The 23039-nt window shown below is 41.5% G+C and overlaps 1 protein-coding gene across 1 annotated transcript in view; it reads left to right on the plus strand.

The window, feature by feature from the left end:
• LOC310731639 (low-density lipoprotein receptor-related protein 1B-like) overlaps positions 1-22824 on the plus strand; it is a 192181-nt gene extending 169357 nt beyond the window's left edge. Inside the window, 22 exon segments of the mRNA XM_083551296.1 lie at positions 83-189; positions 487-619; positions 2060-2182; positions 2397-2519; positions 2640-2777; positions 3135-3257; positions 4495-4614; positions 4723-4964; positions 5294-5505; positions 5651-5757; positions 5971-6087; positions 6576-6749; positions 6934-7059; positions 9504-9668; positions 9789-9950; positions 10513-10687; positions 11115-11219; positions 16418-16494; positions 18802-18898; positions 19643-19793; positions 20478-20582; positions 22027-22824. Coding sequence (XP_083407422.1) covers positions 83-189; positions 487-619; positions 2060-2182; positions 2397-2519; positions 2640-2777; positions 3135-3257; positions 4495-4614; positions 4723-4964; positions 5294-5505; positions 5651-5757; positions 5971-6087; positions 6576-6749; positions 6934-7059; positions 9504-9668; positions 9789-9950; positions 10513-10687; positions 11115-11219; positions 16418-16494; positions 18802-18898; positions 19643-19793; positions 20478-20582; positions 22027-22155 — 3011 coding nt within the window. The 3' untranslated portion in view covers positions 22156-22824.
• The last annotated feature ends 215 nt before the right edge of the window (positions 22825-23039 follow it).

Raw genomic sequence — 23039 nt, forward strand, 5'->3', positions numbered from 1 at the left:
AGCTGTGTGTGTGTGTGTGTGTGTGTGTGTGTGTGTGTGTGTGTGTGTGTGTGTGTGTGTGTGTGTGTGTGTGTGTGTGTAGCCGGAGCGTCCTGCAGTAAGAGCGAGTATGTGTGTGCAGGAGGAGGCTGTGTCTCGGTCACTTCACGCTGTGATGGGAAAAACGACTGCGCAGATGGATCAGATGAAGTCAGTGATCCTTACACACACACACACACACACACACACACACACACACACACACACACACACACACACACACACACACACACACACACACACACACAACACACACGGTGCTTCCGAGGTGTAATTACTGCTCTCCACATTTGAAAATTCTAGGAGTGAAGATTTAAGGTCAAATAGAGCCGTTTGTGTGTGTGTGTGTGTGTGTGTGTGTGTGTGTGTGTGTGTGTGTGTGTGTGTGTGTGTGTGTGTGTGTGTGTGTGTGTGTGTGTGTGTGTCTGTGTGTGTCTGTGTGTGTAGGTGGACTGCACTCGGGAGTGTAATCAGGATGAGTTTGTGTGTCGTAACCGTGCTCACTGTGTTCCTGCTGCATGGCGATGTGATGGAGTTTCCGACTGTCTGGACCACAGCGACGAGGAGAACTGTGCACACGGTGCGTTTGTAGTCACATGACCTGTGATGTCACCCATCATCATCATCATTATTATTATTATTACTAGACATTAATTTATCAATATATTTAGGGTTATTAAAATTTATCAATAAAACAAGTCAAATAAGTTCATAATGTAATTCACTTGCTGATAAGCCAGATTTAATCTGGACATCTCCAGTGTGACATTGTACTTTTATCCTTTATTCTCGAGCCGCATGCGGCTCTTTGCCTGGTTTCATGCGGCTCTTAAGTTCATATCGAAGTTTGTGTTAGTGTTTTTTTTTTGTGCGTGTTCGCTTTGACTTAAATGATCTCGCCCCTACTGGGAAACTTTGCGGTATTTTCATCTCACGCACATGCGCATTTGACGAAAATAATGCATTGAACTCAAGCGAAACAAACACACACATTAAAAAAAACACAAACACAAACTTCCATAAACTTCCATAAACTTCAGTTTGTGTCAAGTTCGCTCTCAAAATGGCAGCAGGAAAAAATACACAGCAAAATGTAAAAATGAAGATGAACACAGGACGTTTTTAATAGAGTGGAAGAGTTTATATTTTTTTTGTTGAACGTAATGGTAAGACATTCTGCCTTATGTCAGGCGTCATTAGCGCATTTCAAAGCTTCAAATCTTCAGCGCCACTTCAGCTCACTCCATGCTAACATCAACCAGGAATTTCCAAAAGAGACTGAACTTCACAAGCACAAGTTGGTCACTTTGAAAAGTCAGGCAGAAAAGCAGATACAGTTTTCCCAAAAATGTAGCTTTAAATTTGGCTTGGAAAATTAAATTTGGCTTGGAACATTGCACAGGCCAAAAAGCCATAAAATGAAGGGGAGTTCGTTAAATAATGCTTCAGTGACGTTGTTGAAATCTTGTCTTCTGAAAACGACAAACTAAAACGCATTGTATCAGACGTCCAACTGTCCCGCTACACTGTTGAACACAGAATATCGGACATTAACCTATTGAATCACAGTTGCACTCTGACCTGGAATGCCAGAAGTCCCACTAAGCAACATGCATAGTAAAAGAAAAACGCTATTTTAAATTATTATATTTTTGATTGTGGACTTGGTTGAACTGACAGTGTGTGTGTGTGTGTGTGTGTGTGTGTAAGAGGAAGGGATGGGTGATGTTCATGTGTATGATGTGGCTCTTTGTGGTAACACAGTAAAAAATGTGGCTCTTGGTCTCTGACTGGTTGGCCCCCCCTGCTTTACAGTTACAATCATACATTGAATGTTAATATTAAAAACAAAGGCTTATATACCGTGTGTGTTTTTGTGTGTTTGTGTTTGTCCGTGTGTGTGTTTGTGTGCGTGTGTTTGCGAGTGTGTGTTTGTCTTTGACATTGTACATTAAATGTTAATAATAAAATCAATTGTTTATATACTGTGTGTTTGTGTTTGTGTGTGCGCCACATGCAGGTGGAGTGACGTGTCGTCCTGACGAGTTTGTGTGCAATAACACATTGTGTAAGCTGCATGTGTGTGTGTGTGATGGTGAGGATGACTGCGGTGATAACTCGGACGAAGAGCCTGCCATGTGTGGTGTGTTTATCTTCCCAGACACACACACACACACACACACACACACAGACACACAGACACACACACACACACACACTTGTAATCCATCATTTATTTAGTGACTTTTTGCTGTCATAATTGTATATAATACATGGGGTTTTGTGTGTGTGTGTGTGTGTGTGTGTGTGTGTGTGTGTGTGTGTGTGTGTGTGTGTGTGTGTGCGCGTGTGTGCAGTAAAGTTCTCCTGTCCTGAGACGAGGCCTTTCCGCTGCAGAAATGACAGAGTTTGTGCGCGCATGGAGCAGGTGTGTAATGGAGTAAACGAGTGTGGCGATAACTCCGATGAAGAGGAGTGTGGTGAGACAAAACACACACACACACACACACACACACACACACACACAGTATTAAGGCATATGATTCTAATATGAACATTAAATGTATGCATGTAACTATAAATGTCTCGCTCTGTCTCAGCGTATGTGGGCGGAGTCAGTCTGTGTGGGAAGGCGGAGTTTGCGTGTGCGAACGGTCGCTGCATCTCGGCCGAGCTGCAGTGTGATCTGTTTGACGACTGCGGAGACGGAGGTTCAGACGAACTCGACTGTAAATCATGTGAGCATTTTATACATACACCCACACACACACACACACACACACATGCACACACACCCACATATACACATACAGAAATGCGCACACACACACACACACACACACACACACACACACACATGCACTCCCACACACACACATGCACACACCCACATACACAAACACGCACACACAAGCAATATGTACACACACACACACTAATACACACACATACACGCACGCAAATACACATGCACACGCAAAGACACACAGGCGCACAAACAGACACACATACTAAGGATAAATTAATCACTCAGCATTCACTCAGTGTGTGTGTGTGTGTGTGTGTGTGTGTGTGTGTGTGTGTGTGTGTTTCAGTGGAAGCTGGCTGTACAGGAAGTGTGTGTGGAGATGATGCGTTCTGCAATCAGACAGCAGGTCGAGCAGTGTGTCAGTGCAGAGTGGGTTTCAGCAGAAACCAGCGGAGCAAACAGTGTGAAGGTACAGAAAGTCAACTATTATTTATTATTTAAATGAAGACAATGTCTTGAATGTCTTGTAACACACGAGTTGTGATGCAAAGACAAAGAGAATATCAAAATACTTACACTTATTAAAACAAACATTATTGTATGTATTTTGTTACTAAGCACTGAAAGATTTTCAACATGAGAAACTACAAATCCGAGAAATCAAACTACAGAACAACTAACTGTAGTTAAAAGCCAAATGTACTTTATATAAAGAACAAAGAATAATAACCGTACTGGATAATGTTTATAAAGAGTTTGCTGATTTTATACTGCAGACTCTTATAATTTGTTATTAGGTTGTAAATAATTGTTGCTGTTCCTGTTGTCAACTTAAAACAAGCATTTGGAATAATACTAATGAAAAAGTCCTAACTGTGATTATTGAATTTTTGTAATTTTTTACTGGGCAACTTTAAAACCAGTTATTACAGTTTAAATAAAGTCTTAAAGGCCTCAAACGATGTTTTACAGGTAAAATAACTTTTATCTTTAGTAAGGGGGAGTGGGAGCTCAGTGGTTAAGTTTACTGATTGGGTTGCTGATCGGAAGGTCGGGGGTTCAAGCCCCGGTATCGCCAAGCTACAACGCTTGGGCCCTTGAGCAAGGCCCTTAACCCTCTGTGCTTCAGGCGCGCCGTATCATGGCTGACCCTGCGCTCTGACCCCAGCTTCTGAGCAAGCTATGGATTATGCGAAGAACGAATTTCACTGTGCTGTAATGTATATGTGACAAATAAAGGCTATTCTATTCTATTCTATTCTATTCTATTCTATTCTATTATATTCTATTCTATTAAGTAAGAAAAAAGATACATCATCCTAAAACAATCACAATAAAATCTTACACAATCTGCACTATTGCATTCTTAAAATAAGACCAATGATGAGACCTAGATAAGGAGTTTTTGCAGTGAAGAGAGACCAAGAGAAATGTATGAAACAAATAATTTTTAATGAATTAATTCCAAAAGAATGAATGAAAATGTTTGTTGAGTTACTAGTAACAGGGGGTGTGTCCTAATGTTTGTAAGTGGAGCTTGTACAACAGATTCTGATGATTATAATGAAAATACATGTTTATTTTTTTCTAATTAAGGCTATTTACAATGCTGTGTGTGTGTGTGTGTGTGTGTGTGTGTGTGTGTGTGTGTGTGTGTGTGTGTGTGTGTGTGTGTGTATGTGTGTGTGTGTGTGTGTGTGTGTTAGAGGTGAATGAGTGTGTGTTGTTCGGCACATGTTCTCAATACTGCTCGAACACTAAAGGATCATATAAATGCACCTGCCACAGGAACTTCAAAGAGATCAATGGCGAGTGCATCACAAAAGGTAAACCTCCTTCACACAAGCCCCGCCCACTTCCTGTTCAGAATTCTTACGCTGTATTGTTTGTTCTCAGCCAAACAGATCACAGCGTCCGTTGTTGTGTCGTTTCAGGACCAGACGACCAGGTGCTGTACGTCGCAAATGACTCGGAGATCCACAGGTTTGTGTATCCGTTCAACCGGACGCACACACACACACTTTTTGCCCGCTTCACCCAGAACACACACGTCGTCAGCATGGATGCACTTTTCCACCAGCACAAGTTCATCTGGGCCACTCGGTTTAACCCTGGGGGCATTTTCCACCGGGACCTGGGGGACAGGATTACCAGCCGGAGCCATGGAGGGACTGTGGTGAGTGCCTCTGTCTGACGCGCACACACACACACACACACACACACACACACACACACACACACACACACACACACACACACACACACATACTCTCTTAATTAATTTGCACACATTGCAGAGATCCTGATTGACATCTGGGCTTCATGAAGAAGAATGGAAAGAGATAACCTGACAGTCTCTTTCTTTCTCTCTCTCTCTATCTTTTTCTTTCTTATCCATCCCTAATCACTTTTCTTTTCTCTCTCTCTCTCTCTCTCTCTCTCTCTCTCTCTCTCTCTCTCTCTCTCTCTCTCTCTCTCTCTCTCTCTCTCTCTCTCTCTCTATAGTGTCCAGGTTTCCGGCATCCGGTTGATCTGTCGGCTGATTGGGTGACTGGGTCTTTATACTGGATTGATCATTCTTCAATCATTAACCCGTCTGCTTCAGCTGTGCCACATCCCTCCATCAATGTGGGAAAAATCGGAGGGGAAAACTGCACACGTCTCATCAGTGACCTGCAGGGGGAGCCGTTCTCCATCAGCGTTCACCCCGCCCGAGGGTCTGCAATAACCACTTCCATAGATAAGACAGAATTGTTACTGTAATTATTGTACAAAGAAAATTCAAGTCTGCTGGAGAACTAACTCTCTGTGTGTGTGTGTGTGTGTGTGTGCGTGTGTGTGTGTGTGTGTGTGTGTGTTCAGGATGATGTACTGGTCTGTTGTTGGCGTTCGCTCTCACATCGAGGAGTCGGCGATGGATGGATCACTAAGGCGCGTGTTATTAGAAAAGAACCTGCGGCGTCCTACAGGTGTGTGTGTGTGTGTGTGTGTGTGTGTGTGTGTGTGTGTGTGTGTGTGTGTGTGTGTGCGTCTTAATTTCAGTTAAAATCGGTTTATTTCATTCAAAGTTTTTTAAAGAAGTATATCAACTATAGTGAGAGTGTGTGTGTGTGTGTGTGTGTGTGTGTGTGTGTGTGTGTGTGTGTGTGTGTGTGTGTGTGTGTGTGTGTGTGTGTGTTTAGGTTTGGCAATTGATTATTATGGTGAACGAGTGTACTGGGCCGACTCCGAGCTCTCAGTCATTGGCAGTGTGAGGTTTGATGGGTCAGATGCTCAGGTGGCTGCCAGCATCCAACACGGTGAGAGACGGACAGACAGACAGACAGAGAGACGGACAGACAGACAGACAAACAGTCAGACAGACTGACAGACAGACAGAGCTCTACAACATAGTGGTGAAGAACAGATACAGACAAACCAATAGACTGACTGGTATATATACAGGGTTAGGGTTAGACCCACACAGAAAAGCAGGAAGACTGAAAAACAGACAAAGTGAAGGAGAGAGAAAACAGCAGTGATTAGTAAATATAACTAATAGACAGACAGGAAAGACAAGCAAATTGGCATAACAATAAAAAGACAGGAAGATCAACAGATATGGAGGCAGATGGACAAAAAGGCAATTAGATAGACTGATGGACAGAAGAGCAATTGAAGAGACAGACAAACAGATTAAAGAGAGAAGTGCAGATGGACATTGATAAGGAAATCAAAATGATGAACATGGAGTGGTGAGGTGTGTGTGTTTGTGAAAGGTGTGTGATTAGTGGTGTTCTTCCTGCAGGTGTGTTCCAGCCGTTCCGTATCGACGTGTTTGAGGATTATGTGTACGCCACAACACTCACTCACCACGTGTTCCGCATCCAGAAATATGGCAGGCAGCGTCCCATCACTCTCCAACTTCCTGTCCAGAGGTCCTCCAGCATCCTGGTGTTTCACCGATACAAACAACAGGATGGTGAGACCCCCAGGATAACTCATCCCCCCGGTGATATATATATATATAGAGAGAGAGAGAGAGAGACCCCCTGGATAACTCATCCCCCAGTTTATACAGAGAAGGGCACACCTTGGAAAACTCATCACCTATTCTCCCTCCCTCCCTCTCTCTCTCTCCCTCTCTCTCTTTCTCTCTCTCTCAGTGTTAAACCCGTGTGTGAGGATGAAGTGTGAGTTTTTGTGTCTGTTGAACCCGAGCGGTGCGAGGTGTGTGTGTCCGGAGGGGAAATCTCTTATCAACAGGACATGTGTGGATGTCAGCAACAGAGGTATGTCTGTCTCATACACACACACACACACACACACACACACACACACACACACACACACACACACACACACACACACACACAGTAAATGTGTGTAGATATGTTTGGGTTTTGTGTATAGATATAGTGTGGAAAGAGTCTCCAGTGTCAGGCTGCTAAAGCTGTTTCAGTTTCCTGATGTTTTCAGAACAGACACATCTTTTCCAGAGCTGGCAAAATGTTGGACTTCTGAAGGAAGGTTATGCGATCAAATCCCAGCATCACCAAGCTGTTAACTGTTGGGCCCTTGACTGAGGCCCTTAACCCTCAGCTGTAAAATAATCAGTCTGTATAAGGGCATCTGCCAAAATATCATAAATGTAAATGATGTAGTTCATACAATATTTAAAGCCTTCCTGAGATGAGGAAAAGGCGTATTGCGGCAAGATCACGTCTCCTCGTCTGGTCTCAGCAGCAGATTCAGGCCGAAGTTCAAGTCATTATCATCAACTCACACTTCCAAAGCTTTTATATGAGAATGATCTATTTTGAGCCGAGTGTTTTGTGGTCTTGAGGATTTTTTTGCGAAATGTCTGTTTAAGGTGTGTGTGTGTGTGTGTGTGTGTGTGTACACACATCGTGTTTGTGATTGTACAAAACTGATCAAGCTTCAGGCCTGAGGGTCAAACACACACACTCACAGACAAATGTACATAATATAATATATATAATAATTATAATATGACTTTGCTTAATGTCTACAAGATCTATCATAAACCTCATCATCGCTTTAGCACTGCAGTATTCTTATATACTTATATGAGAATACACACACACACACACACACACACACACACACACACACACACACACACACACACACACACACACACACACACCTGTGATATATTTCTGTGAGTGAAGTTCAGTGGTGAAAAAGCATGTATTTGAGTAAAAGTAGAGCTACACTCTGTAAAATATTACTTCAGTAGAAGTGTCTCAAAACTTTTACTTAAGTAAAAGTACAAATGTTTTACCTTCAAATGTACTAAGTGTCCAAAGTACTGATTTATTGATTATTGTTCCTATTACAAATTTTTATCACAAGACTCTTTACTTAATCACCTCAGTTTATGTGTAAAGACTTGAATGTGACTCTCAGCACACTGATCTATTAATAGAATGATTTGAATAAATCAAACACTGATTGATTTCTATTATAATTTTTATGAACACAAAACCTTAATTAAAAAAAAATGGTGTAAATTAGGTCACGTGTGTTGTGGGAAGTTTGAGTTTTTTTCATAATTTATTTCTCTCTAAATGTTCTGCTTGCTGTTGAACTGATGCTGAACTGTATGTCGGTAATCAGTAAATGCACCAAGCACCAATCAAAACAAGTTTAAAACAGAGCGTGCGCTCGACCCTGATTGGTAACTGGCTGCATTTTTCTCAAGTTACATTTTTATCCTCATAAATAAAATGACTGCCTGATTTCACTAAATTTAGTTAAGTAAAATGTCAAATATTTGACTTTGAAATATACTGTAGGAAAAGTAAATGTTTCCGCATTTGGAAATACTTCAGTAAAGCAGAGATATGCGAAAAAGCTACTTATGTACAGAAAATTATTACATTTATTTCATTACTGTCCACCACTGGTAAAGATGATGGTGCTCAGCGTCAGGCATCATGCTGCTGTTCCTAAGCTCCACATTCAGATGTTTCTTCAGTGGAAGCATCTGAGCTGAGATTCACACAGAGCAGTATGTATTTTATCGGTGTACATGTGTCATTTTACCAGAAATGCAAATAATTGAAGTTACTACTTTCAGCCCAGGGAAAACGCACGGTTCTGCTCTCCACTTATCCTAATGTACTTCGAGATCTGTTTGGTAACAATGTGTTTTTCTGAGATGAGATGGTAATATGGATAGGGTTGTCTTCCTTCTTAGCAACAGATACAGTGCGATAGCATGGCGTTACACGTGAAACAGAAAACCACAATGATAAATCTTCTAAATGGAAATAGTAGTAAAATTTGTTTAACTATAGCATTCTGCAACGTGTCTAACAAGTAAGCACAACAGCTCATGCTGCTTCTCCATTGCAAACACACTGCAATACATACTGTACTGCATAGAGAGTATCTGTGATCCTGGTGTAATGGCGATTTTCGCTACAGAGTCTAAAACACAACTTTAATCTCAGAAAAAAAAAATCAGGATAGAAAATAAGGACTGGAGACTGTCTATGTTCTTACAGAGAAACCTCATTCATCCCTTTACCTTTATCTATAAATATTTATGGTCTCTGATGATGATGGGTCTTTTCCATCCTTCTCTGTGTGGAAAAAACATGAGTTTATATTGTATATATGCACTATTTTGTGTGTATTTTCAGGAACAAACCATAAAATCGTGTGTTTGTGTGTATGTGTGTTTGTATGTGTGTATGTGTTGCAGTTGGTCCGTGCATGGCAGTGTGTGTGAATGGGGGGCGATGTGTGTTAAATGAGAGAGGACATGCACGGTGTGTGTGCAGGTCAGGGTTCTCAGGGGATCATTGTGAAATCGACCACTGCACTGGATTCTGTCAAAATGGAGCAACGTGTTCTACTTCTTTAACAGGTAACACACTGGGCACAAAGGTAACACACACACACCCACACAAACACACATACACTTTTTGTGTCTCTGTTTTGTCCTGTATTGTTCCTTCTTATTTTCTGTCTCTCTCACTATCTGCAGGAATTCGTGTGTGTCGGTGTGTGTTGGGATTCTCTGGGGTAGTGTGTGAGAAGAGTGTGTGTGATGGATTCTGTCTGAATGGTGGATCGTGTGGTGTTACCACCGGCAACCAGCCGTTCTGCCTCTGTGCTGCTGAATACACCGGAGAACGCTGCTCTAACCGTGAGTCTGTCTTCTGTCTGTCTTTTGTCTACCGCCCTGTCTGTCTTTCTTCTGTCTGTATTTTGTCTACCTTCCTGTCTCTCTGTCTTCTGTCTATCTTTCATTTACCTCCCTGGTTGTCTCTGTTTCACATCCAGTGTCTCTGTTTCACTCCCAGTGTCTCTGTTTCTCCCACAGTGTCTCTGTTTCCCTCCCAGTATCTCTGTTTCTCTCCCACTGTCTCTCTGTTTCACTCCCACTGTCTTTCTGTTTCTCTCCCAGTGTCTCTCTGTTTCTCTCCCAGTGTCTCTCTGTTTCTCTCCCAGTGTCTCTCTGTTTCTCTCCCAGTGTCTCTCTGTTTCTCTCTCACTCACAGCGGTTTCTGAGTAGAATAAAGAAAATTGAATGTATTTATTATGAGCCGCACATACATTTGTTTTAATAAGTTTTTTTCCTATTAGTTACAAGTATTATTGCACATAAAACTCTGTGTGTGTGTGTGTGTGTGTGTGTGTGTGTGTGTGTGTGTGTGTGTGTGTGTGTGTGTGTGTGTGTGTGTGTCGTGTGTGTGTGTGTGTGTCAGATATCTGTCAACATTACTGTGTGAACTGGAGGGCGTGTTCGGTGTTGAGCACAGGTCATGTGGAGTGTGTGTGTCCAGAGCGTTATGAGGGTGTGAGGTGTGAGACGGACCGCTGTGTCCACTGCAGGGATGCGCCGTGTTTCATCCACAATGCCACCGGAGACATCTTCTGCAAGTAGGTATACCTGTGTGTGTGTGTGTGTGTGTGTGTGTGTGTGTGTGTGTGTGTGTGTGTGTGTGTGTGTGTGTGTGTGTGTGTGTTCATGCCTGTAATACAAATGGAGTGTATGGTGTTACACAGAGGATGTGATTTTTGTCCGGTGTGTAGTGAGCATTTAGAGTATATTCATATGAGTTTATGAGTTTTCCATTTAGAGTTTGGGTTTTATTTTATTCATTTTCCTCAAATATTATATTTTTTATGTAATATTTCATTATTCAGTATGAATTATGTTTTTATATTGCTGTGCATACAGAGTACTTACAATATGTAGCAAAGATTCAGTAAATGATTTTGTGTGTGTGTGTGTGTGTGTGTGTGTGTGTGTGTGTGTGTGTGTGTGTGTGTGTGTGTGTGTGTGTGTGTGTACACCTGTCTGCAGCTGCTCCAGTGGGAAGATTGCGTCCAGCTGTCATGTGTGTAATGGTTATTGCTATAATAGAGGAACCTGTCACCTCGACTCGGAGACATCGCTACCCTTCTGCCAGTGAGTCTGTCTTTCTTTATAAAGTGTCTCTGAATTTGCTTTAGCCTGAAGACACTTTCCCTGTCTAATTATGGAGACCAAACAACCAGGTAATCACGTAAAAATGATTCACTTCCTCTGCGAATGACTCCTGCATCTGTGAATGACTCTTTTGTGATTCACCTTTGTTTTTAAAAGAGTCTGTTGTGATTTACCTGTGTCTGTAAATGACTCCTGTGTGTGTAAATGACTCAGTGGTGATTCAACTGCATCTGTAAATGACTTCTGCATCTGTAAATGACTCTTGTGTGATCTTGTGTGATAAAAATCGTGGTAATTAAGACTTCTTTCTAAACAATGGCTTGAATGATCAACATGCATTCATAAATAACTCTTAAATAGATTCTTTTGTATTTAGAAATGCCTAGTATGTCTGCGCTCCACACCTTTTTTAGTACCACGGACCATTTTCCAGAAAAACTAATTTTTCCACAGAACAGGCGCAGGGTTGTATAAAATAAACTGCGCCTGAATCAAGTGTGGGAAATTGGAAGTGCTCATAGTTTAAAATAAATAAATAAAATAAAGTAAATAAAATGGAAATAAAATTTAAAAATAATTTTTTTATTCTTTCTTTGTGGCCTGCCACTAAATGGCTAATGGCTAAATCCACAGCTTGGTGTTTCAGAACCCCTGCTGCAAGTGATAATCTTACCTTAATAAACAGTTCAAGTGATTATCCTGCATTCTTTATTCATACACAATTCCCCTGATGAATAAATTATATTCAGATACAATCCTCAAGTGATTTACGTGCGTTTTGTTAGTCTTTGTTTGATTAACTGATGATTAGATTAGCGTTTGTATTTATAAAAAAAAAAGATCCCTGGATTAATTATCATCCTTTATACAGGACTGCTTACGTTCATGAACGAGTCCTTCAGGTTTTTCCAGTTGTATATAAATCAGTCCATTTTATTGGAATATTTTATGTAGTAGATTTCTCTAGTGAATGTTATTTTTTATTTTTATTTTAAAGCAAAAACGACTCTTTGGGTGATTAGTAGAGTCATTAGTAGCGTCTCAAAAGTGCACTAATGTTACGCAAACATGGTGCCTACGTAGGGAAATGAATTCATTTAACCAGATAAAATCAGAGCGAGAAAATAAATATTTAGCCCTAAATTGATTTCACATGATGAGGTGTGTGTGTGTGTGTGTGTGTGTGTGTGTGTGTGTGTGTGTGAGAACAATGAGATAGTTGATATACACTTTCTCGAACACGTTCTTTTGTCTGAATCTCCTGCTCTCTTCTTCTTTTTTTTGATATATTAGACTATTCAGTTTTTTGAAGATTAAAGACTGCATCGTTTTCCTCCTGTTTTCTACATTCTACATTTTACCCTCTGTCCAGTCATTCATAAGCCCACACTCACACACCTGATGCCATGTTTCTGTCTATCCACATTAATGTTCTTTCACCCCCCCCACCTCTCTCTCACTATGCACCCCCCCTACCAACCTCTCTCTCACTATGCACCCCCCCTACCAACCTCTGCACGATCTCTAACTATCTCCCCCTCTCTCCCTCCCTCTCTCCCTCCTCTCTCCGACCCCTCTCTTTCTGCTCTCTCTCTCTACACTCTCCCTCTCTCTCTCTTCATTAAGTCTGGGGTTTTCAAGAATGAGAGCGTTCCTATTTGTATGCAGATGACCACAGCCTGTTTAGCAAAGGTTAAAAGGCGTTAATGAAAAGGAGGAGAGATTGTGAAAGACCTGTCATGATTAGCATATTAACAATAAGAGCTTTTTATCTCAGGTTTGTCACGTCCTGTCGAAGCTTTCATTTATTTATTTCTTCTTCCTTTTGTAGACTTTTTCCGTTTTTAGTTTATTTTTTTCGACAGTGTTTTTTGCTTTTTTTTTTTTCAAGGTTCTGCGTCTCATATGAGCGGCTTTCCACTTTTAAATGTCATTTAGTGTCTCAAGGAGAAACTCTGAAAGCTGTAGGATGTGCTTTTGTGCCGCCTATTCAACATGGACGTCGGGCTAATGGATCGAACTCTTCATGCCGGATCTGTATTTCCGCCATGCTTTTCACACGCTAATCTTACTGCTGTCTGACACACAATTATAGGCTATAGCACTTCTGCAGCCACTCTTCCCACCACACACCATCTTTTCATCTTCTTCTACATTCTGCCACTTAAATCCCTCATATTTACTCTTTTCTCACCACCAGACGATAGTTCTCAGTATTCCTTCTTTAAAAAAGTTTATTAACAGTTTCGGGCTTGTTTAAGTTAGCATGATGTTTCACCGAGACATGCTCTAGGGGAGAGAGAGTTTCTCAGTCTGAATAAACGACTTATAAACAAAACAGCTGTGAAAATTAAACACAGGTAATAAAACAATGGCAAAAATCTTCTGGACAGAGGAGTTTATGCTCAGAAATATTTTGTACATGATGCAATGATTTTTATAGCTGCTAATAACAGGAAGATGTAAATAGAAATTGATAAAATTATAGCACTGGCTTTTATTTTATATATATATTTAGAGGTAAATGCTTCCCACTAAGGGGTCGGCATCGTGCTGTCCCAGAGAGGCTCTCTCCCGCCGTCTGAGTCCGGCCGAACAGAATTACCCCTTTGGAGAACGGGAGCGACTGGCCATTAAATTGGCCCTGGAGGAGTGGCATCACTGGTTAGAGGGGGAATCTCTTTTTGGTTTGAATGGATCATTGTAACCTGGTATATCCGCTTACAGCCCAACATCTCAACCCTCGTCAGGCTCTTTGGGGCCTTTTCTTCGCCATGTTTAAATTCTCCCTCTCTTACCATCCGGGATCTAGGAACAGTAAGCCCGAGGCCCTTTCCAGGCTGCAATCACCGGACAAAGAGGGACCTTATACTTTCCCCTTTCATCACTGTGCACACCCTGAACCTGGACTTTGAGGAAAGGGTTATGCTAGCCACCGCTGACCAGCCAGTTACTGAGTGTTGTCCTGTACATAGCAGTTGAGATCCCAGGTTATTCAATGGTGTCTCTGCTCTCCTCTGTTTTGCCAACCTGGTGCCCCCCACACTCTAACCCTAAGCGGTTTTGGTGGCCGACCATCCAGAAAGATGTCTAGAACTTCATCGCCACCTGCCCAAAATGCGCTCAACACGAGAACCCTGGTCCAGTGGGATTACTTTATCCGCTCCCAGTGCCAGAATAGGCCTGGTCACCCATCTCCCTGGAGTTTGTCACAGGTCTTCCTCCCTCTGCTGGATACACAGTCATCCTTACTGTGGTGGATCGGTTTTCCAATATGGTCTACATTATTCCCTTTGCCAAACTGCTGTCAGCTAAGGAGACAGTCTTACTTCTTCTCAGTCACGTTTTTCGCCTGCACAGACTCTCTTGTAACATCTTACCTGACCGGGGCTCCCAGTTCACTGCCAGTTTTCGGAAGGACTTTTTTGCCTCCTGGGCACCTCTGTCAGCCTCTCCTCTGGGTTCCACCCTCAATCTAATGGCTAGAGGCTTAACCAGGAATTAGAGACCGGACTTTGCATACTGTGTGCCAAAGACGCCTCCTTCTAGGCTTTCAAGCTGCTGTGGGTGGAGTATACACATAACTTCATTCCCACCGCTGCCACAGGCCTATCCCCTCGTTTTTATCACTCTGTGGCTACCAACCCCCTCTTTTTTTTTTTTAGCCCTGTTCTCGCCGCTGGCACAGTTGGAGGAAGGCATGCATGGCTCTCCTTAATACCTCTCATTGCTGTGCTCGTTGGGCCAACCAGTGTCACCACCTGGCACCCCGCTACCGGATTGGCCAAGGGGTATGGCTATCTACTCGGGACCTACCGCTAAAAGCCGTGTGCTGTAAGCTACCTTCCGTTTCTCTTATCTCAGACCTGTCCAAGCTTGTTCCTTGTTTATTGCTCTGTTTACCAGTTATCGGACTTCTGGACTGTTTCTTTAGACTATGCTCTTTTTCTGCTCGTCTTGGTCTCATGGTTTGGTTTTTGTAGTTGTTTATTTTAACCTTGGACTCGTTGCCAGCTTTTATTTGTTCATAATCTTTTGGACAGTGGGAGTTTTACCTTGCTCTATGCATTTATAAAAGACTGTGCATCCTGGATTTGGGTCGTTCCAGTCACTCCCTGACAGTAATGTACAGAAACAATGTAGAGAAATGCAGAAAATTCCGGGGTGATGTGATGAGGTGAATATCGCTGCTTCTGCTAGAGATGTTGTGTGTGGGAGGTGCAGTTGTGGCTACAGTGAAAGAAGTCGTGTTACATTGTGTTTCTTTCTTTAGTAATGACTCACTGTATGAGATTTCTGTGTGTGATGCAGTGCTCTGTTCTACTGCACATTGCTATAATACTTTTTTCTATAGATGTGGGGTGAAATACACAACCTGATACTTGAGTGAACATCTTCTGAGCTTCCAGCTGAATGAGTGTAATGGAGGAAACTGGTAAAGGTGTGAAGAGCTTTCGTTGCTGCTTTTTTGCTTCCTGTTTATCACGTCTCAGCACTCAGGCTTTGGGTTCACGACAATGCGCCAGCACTTTCTTTCCCTTCATCATGCAGACCCTCAGTGTGGAGGGACATGGCTTTCACAGGAAGAAGGTCACAGTCCTAATCAGTTCAGAGTGAAGAGCACTGCAGACCTGCTCTGTCTCTAGCACTCAGACGGCTGCAGAGTAGGATGAGATGAAGCAGGTGTGCTGATGCACAAACACATCCATGCGTGACATTTATGGAAAAATTATTTTGCTTTCACATCCTGAACCCCCGCTTCCTGTTTCTCCCTGGTTACGTGTGTTTTCAAGTTTTTTTGCAAAGTGGGCCTGGTTTAAATGTTCTGTACTCTGGTGAGTAAAGTGGGCATGATTGAAATGTTCTGTATTTGGGTGAGTAAATTGGGCGTAGTTTAAAAGTTCTGTATTTGGGTAAGCAAAATGGGCGTGGTTTAAATGTTCTGTACTCTGGTGAGTAAAGTGGGCATGGTTTAAATGTTCTGTACTCAGATGGATGAAGTGGGCGTGGTTAAAAAGTTCTGTTTTAAGGCGAGAAAATTGGGCATGGTTTAAATGTTCTGTACTCTGGTGAGTAAAGTGGGTGTGGTTAAAATGTTCTGTATTTAGGTGAGTAAAGTGGGCGTGGTTTAAATGTTCTGTTCGCTGGTGAGTAAAGTGGACGGCTTGTGCTTTCAGGTGCTCATTGAACTGGACTGGATCGCAGTGTGAGAAACCTACAACCAACAACGACAGGAGTGACATTGTCAATGGCAGTGAGTCTCTAAACCCCCCCCCCCCACACACACACACACACACACACGCACACGCACACAAACACACCAGAACACACACTCATTTATCCAACCCCCATACAGTTATCCACTTACCCTACCACCTTTCCACCCATCCATTCATTCATTAATTCTCCTATCCACCAGTTCATCTCCACCTCCACTGCATCATCCCTCTATCCACTCATCTGTATAGCCCTCTGTCCACTTTTATATTTTCTGCTCAGTGTATTATATAGAATTATAATGTTTTTGCGTTTTTTTCCTCTCTTTGTGTTTGTTTTTTTCATTGTTGTTATTATTCTGTAATGTTTCATGTCTCGACCCAATCCTGACCCCTCGCTGACCTGCAGCCGTCCTGCTGTTGGAGGGTTCTGCGGGATGGTTGTCATTTCAGCGTGACATTTCTGGATCTCGGATCCTTCTGAGATGCAGCCATAATCACGCTTAGATCAGCACTAGGTCTTTCTTTTATTTAGAAGGAAGGTGATATTTAACAGGAGTTCAGCGTGTGTGTGTGTGTGTGTGTGTGTGTGTGTGTGTGAGAATTATTCCACAATAACCTTAAAATCAGCTTCTTGTTTTTCTCCTGGTGATTAGTGAGGGATTTTTTCCTGACCCAGCACTTAATCTCTCATCATCATGGATTTCTTCTCAGGGAAATGAGGACAAATATCTTGTGAACTTTGAGTAAGATTGATAGACATATAGTGCTGTGTAGAAGAGACGTGTCCTGTCCCGAGTAAGCTTCTTCTTCTTCTTCTTTTGGCTTCTCCCATTAGGGGCGCCACAGCAGATCATCCGTCTCCATACCCCTCTGTCCTCTACATTTGCTTCTTTCACACCAACTACCTGCATGTCTTCCCTCACCACATCCATAAACCTCCTCTTCGGTCTTCCTCTTTTCCTTCTTCCTGATGGCTCCATCCTCCGCATTCTCCTACTGATATATTCCATGTCCCTCCTCTGTACATGTCCAAACCATCTCAATCTCACCTCCCTCACCTTGTCTCCAAAACGTCCTACATATGCTAATAAACTAATCGTCATCTCTCCCAACAAAAACCTCAACATCTTCAGCTCTGCTACCTCCAGCTCCACCTCCTGTCTTTTACTCAATGCCACTGTCTCTAATCCATACAACATCTCAGGTCTCACCACAGTCCTATAAACTTTCTCTTTCACTCTCACAGATACTTTTCTATTACAAATCACTCCTGCTATCACTCTTCTCCACCCACTCCACCCTGTACCTGGTACCTGAACTCCTCCACCTGGTACCTGGTACCTGAACTCCTCCACCTTCTCCAGCTCTTCTCACTGCAACCACACCCCTCCACTGCCCTCCCTCTCATTCACACACATGTACTCTGTCTTACTCCTACTGACTTTTATTCCCCTTCTCTCCAGCGTGTACCTCCACCTGCTCCCTACTCTCACCACAAATCACAATATCATCCGCAAACATCATAGTCCACAGAGACTCCTGTCTGACCTCGTCCTTTAACCTGTTCATCACCACTGCAAACAGGAAAGGGCTCAGAGCCGATCCTTGATGCAGTCCAACCTTCACCTTGAACCAGTCTGTCGTTCCTACTGCACACTTCACTGCTGTCACACTGTCCTCATACATGTCCTGCACCACCCTCACATACTTCTCTGACACACCTGACTTCCTCATACAATACCACAACTCCTCTCTCCACCCTGTCGTACGCTTTCTCTAAATCCACAAATACACAATGCAACTCCTTCTGACCTTCTCTATACTTCTCCATCAACATTCTCAAAGCAAATAATGCATCTGTGGTGCTCCTCCTCAGCAGGAAATCATACTGTTGCTCACAGATGGTCACCTCTTCTCTCAGCCTGGCTTCCACTACTCTTTCCCATAACTTCATGGTGTGACTGATCAACTTTATTCCCCTGTAGTTACCCATATTGTTATTAATGAGACTCAGAATTCAGACGTAGCTACAGTTTAAGGAATAAGATGTAGCTATTTAGGTTGTTAAGCTCTATAGCTATGGTTCTGGAATACAATATCTCCATTCATCTCCAAATCACCAAACATAGAGCTGTCCGGTCCTGAAGATGATCACCACCATGATGTCATCAAAAAACCTTACAATTTCTAACACACTGTCGTCTCCATCCTCCTTTATTTTACTGTATTTTAGAACATATCAGGACAAAGTCAGATGATGTCTGGTGACTTTCTCTTGTGTGTGTGTGTGTGTGTGTGTGTGTGTGTGTGTGTGTGTGTGTGTGTGTGTGTGTGTGTGTCAGTGTCAGGGAGCATTGGCATTATTGTTCCTCTAGTTCTGCTGGCTTTAATCATCACCACGGTAACAGTGGGTCTCCTCATCTGTAAACGGTACCGAAGGTAGAGTTCAACACACTAACAGCTAATAAACCACACACAGACACACACATACACACAAAAATAGACAAATACACACACAGAAACACACACACATACACAAATAATATAGCACACATCACCTGATGAATCTTCTGATGTGGACTAGTTTCCTATGCCAGCGCAGTCCGCAGTGTGTTGTTAATTCGAAACCTGCATTTCATTGGCTCTGTACATGTACCAAGCACAATGACAATAAAGTTTATTCTGATCTAATAATCAGTGTTTTGAGTCAGTGTTCTGAGTCACACTGTAGCTGCCAATTGGTATCCATAAAAGAGACTCAGAGAGTTTCCGACGGGTGCTTCTTTCTTTATTTCACTCGTGAAGAATGCCATTAAACTTTATTTTGGGTAGCACCGGGAAACTCGATCCGCTTTACCGAAGGGAACTAAGATGGAATTAAGCAGAATTTGGCCTCTATTCACTGGAATACACACATATATTAATGGACTGTATAGGAACATGAATCCCCGCTCTTTTCTCTCTGCTGATCTAATTACCTTTGCTTTACTCCCCCTACTGCATAACCTAACATCCTCAAGAAAAATGTAAAGTGACACAACCATATACAGTCATTTACACACGCTATTATATAGACGTAATACTCACCAACTGACCAATCAGAGTCCAGCTTTGCTGTGTGTGATGTATACATGTATAATACAGTGGTGTTTCTATGATGAGTTATGGATGTTGTGTGTTCAGGGGGAAACGTGTTCAGAGGCAGCCGATGGCTAATGGAGGACTAAACGTGGAGATTGGAAACCCATCATACAACATGTATGAGCTGGAACATGACAGTCACATGGATGTGGGGGAAATCCTGCACCCCAACTTCACTCTGCACCCACAAAAGGTTACACACTATACTACTATCAGATAATAATCAGAATAATCATCATTATTGTAATAAGTTTATATTTGGAGACGGATGATCCGCTGTGGCGACCCCTAACGGGAGAAGCCAGAAGAAGAAGAAGATATTAATAAGTTCATATTTAATTATTATTTAGTTGTTTAGTTTTTTTATAATTAATATTAATAATATTAATAACCGTGTGTGCTTCTGCTATGCTCATTAGAGTCTAAGTGTCATTTTAGATTTTTTTGATTTTTTTTTAACAATTCCTGCATTCTGATTCTCATGGAATGTAATTAACAACGACAACAACAACAATAATAATAATAATAATAACAATAAGAGGAAAAAGAAGAAGCAGAAGAGTAATTTAATGTTATGTAAGAGATCAGGTAGTTCACTAAGCTCCAGTCAGACATAATTCTGAATACTGTGTACCAAGATCCACAGTATGGTGGTTCTCTGGTTTCCTCCCAACAGCCAGTAACGTTAAGGTAGGGTCAGTTACCCCCCCAGTGTGTGTAAAATCATGCAACATTCTACCAGGGGTTATTCAGCTTCATGCAGTGTGTTCTGGAATGCACTCTGGATTCAGCATGCTGAATAAAACAGAGCTTTTACTTAACACAATTGAAGGAATTCTCTTTCTCTCACACTCTATCTCCTTGTTCTCACCTATAGGGATGGTGTGTGAGGTCGAGTGAGTCTCAACTTCAACCCAGTCACACTCTTCCATTAAGAACTCTCCCTGTGCACCCAGTCCCCAAGTCTTTTATTCCAGGACAGGTGATATCTTTCTCAGTTTCTCTCTCTCTCTCTCTCACCCCATATTCATTTCATTCCTTGTTATCCTGACCCTTTTACTTCCTCCATCTTGTGTCCTGATTTATTACAAACCAGTGATTGATTGATTTTTTTTTTTTGTTGTTGTTCTGTTTCATGTATTTAAACCTTTAGACAGTGTTTAAAAGGAAAAAGTTACATATAAAAAGAAATCAGATCCTTCATGTCAGAGAACAATGAATCTGCAGACTGTAATGAATGTAATGAATATTTTACTGAATGTTTTATACATCACATATGTATAAAATTGATCATTCTATAAAATCTGATAAATACACACATACATATTTACTGCAATTCTCCAAATGATGTCTGTTAAGATAAAAAAGCGAAAGCAGCGAATATAAAAAAAAAAAAAAGTTCTACGGCATCAATTATCATCATCATCATCATCATCAAGGAACTGACGGTACATTCTTTACAAAATGGGTTCTTTAATAGATGATCGAATGGATAATACAAGTTCTTGGGCTCCTGCTTGTATACAGCATCTTTCTGTTGAAGGATTGTTTAGAAGGTCAGCTGTGGTTTACTGATTTGTAAAACAAATCAGTAAACATGTAAAACAGAGCGTGTGCTCGACCCTGATTGGTGACTCGCTGTGTGTTTCACCAGTTACGTTTTTATCCTCATAAATAATAAGGAACGACTGATTTCACTACATATAGTTGAGTAAAAAGTGAGAGATTTGACTTTGAAATGTAGTGAAGTTACAGTAAACATCTGCCCACATAGAAACACCCCAGTAAAGTACAGATACGAGAAGAAGCTACTGAAGTACAAATTTACATTTACTTCATTACTGTCCATCACTGATTCAGTGTGATGACATAAAAAAAAAACATATACTCGTAAATAACAGCAAGAAAACTCGTCTTTGTATTAAACCGCAATCCAAACAAATAACTCATACAAACGTCTTCGTTTTAGTAAATCAAAAACTTTGAGTGTGAGCAGCCTGATCACTGATAACAAACAAATGACTCAATTCAGGTATTTTAACAAATTTAATAATTTGTATAAATATTCATGTAAGTATTATATGTATTATAGTTAATTCTAATTATATTTCTGCATGTATTAATGACCAGCAGCTTAACTCTAAACTCATTTCAATAGTATGATGTTCGGTAGCTTGCATCTTCAGGATTGTCCCAACTTTCTAACAAGATTCTAACATCTGTTTGTGTTTTTCTACTTACAGTAAGCGAACCAGGATTTCAGGATATATATTATTAGTATATTGTATCTATATATACTCTGTATATATAATTGGGTGTAAATCCAATTTAAGCCGTTTGGGGGAAAATACGTTTCCTTCCCCCAGTGCGGAGTGTGTTCAGTAATGTATGTAAAGAGTGTTAACTCGATGCTGTTGTGTGTGCAGGCGGTGAACTTCTCCTCCAGAGCTTACACAGAAGAGTGTCCGAGCCATAACACTGTCATCAGGCTGAGCGAGAGGAGAGACGTCTTTCCCAAAAAACTGGGGGGGACAATCCGTGAAACCGCCGCGTGAACCGAGCTGAACACAGAAATCCTACTTTTTTTACCGCTAGACTTTACACAGGAGACTTTTTTCTATAACTGATCAGGTCCTTAGAAATTAGTGCCATATTTATGTTGGGACTTTCTTTACAACTGAGCTGCTCACGTTCTGCATAAAGACTGTTACATAGGGTTACTTTTGTTCAAAGCGCCTGGACCCCCTGCCTTTCACCTGCCAGTCCTCATCTTCACCTTTATCCTGTAAATGGAATCCTGGGATCTTCTTTCTCCATGCTGCTCCTCTTTAAATCCATCCATAATGGTGAATGACGTTATCCTCCCAAATATAACCCACCTGTGTGTGTGTGTGTGTGTGTGTGTGTGTGTGTGTGTGTGCGCTGAACCTCCTGATAAGGCATAGGAGCGATTCACAGCACCGTGCCTCATGACCCTTATACCAAATAATATTTTAATTTTATTTTTGATATTTCTGGGCATCTGTGCAAACAGGATTCATTCACTGATTAGTCTTTATCACACCAGTGCTCTTTATATCTGCTCTCTAGAAGGCGTCTGTTCTAAATGCATTGGATTTGATTTCTCATTTGATATATTTATTTGTCTTTGTTATTTATTCAGGTGATTTGCGTGGAAATGGATTAGTTTTTCGGTTGAAATGCATTAAAAAATCTGTTACACATTTAGTGATGTTTCATTTCAGGTCTTTCTTCGTGTTAATTTATTATCCAGTTCACAAAATCACCTCCGCATGGAAAGTGGAAAGTAAATGTGACTAACCCTAACCCTAACCCTAACCCTAGACTTGTTAGGAATTAGAAGACGAAAAAAAATAAAAATTTGCAGGCATACAGTTTGGCCCAAAGTATTGGGACACCTGACTTTTCCACAAATATG

The sequence above is a fragment of the Silurus aristotelis genome (assembly GCF_946808225.1).
Source record: "Silurus aristotelis genome assembly, chromosome: 9".
NCBI lineage: Eukaryota > Metazoa > Chordata > Actinopteri > Siluriformes > Siluridae > Silurus > Silurus aristotelis.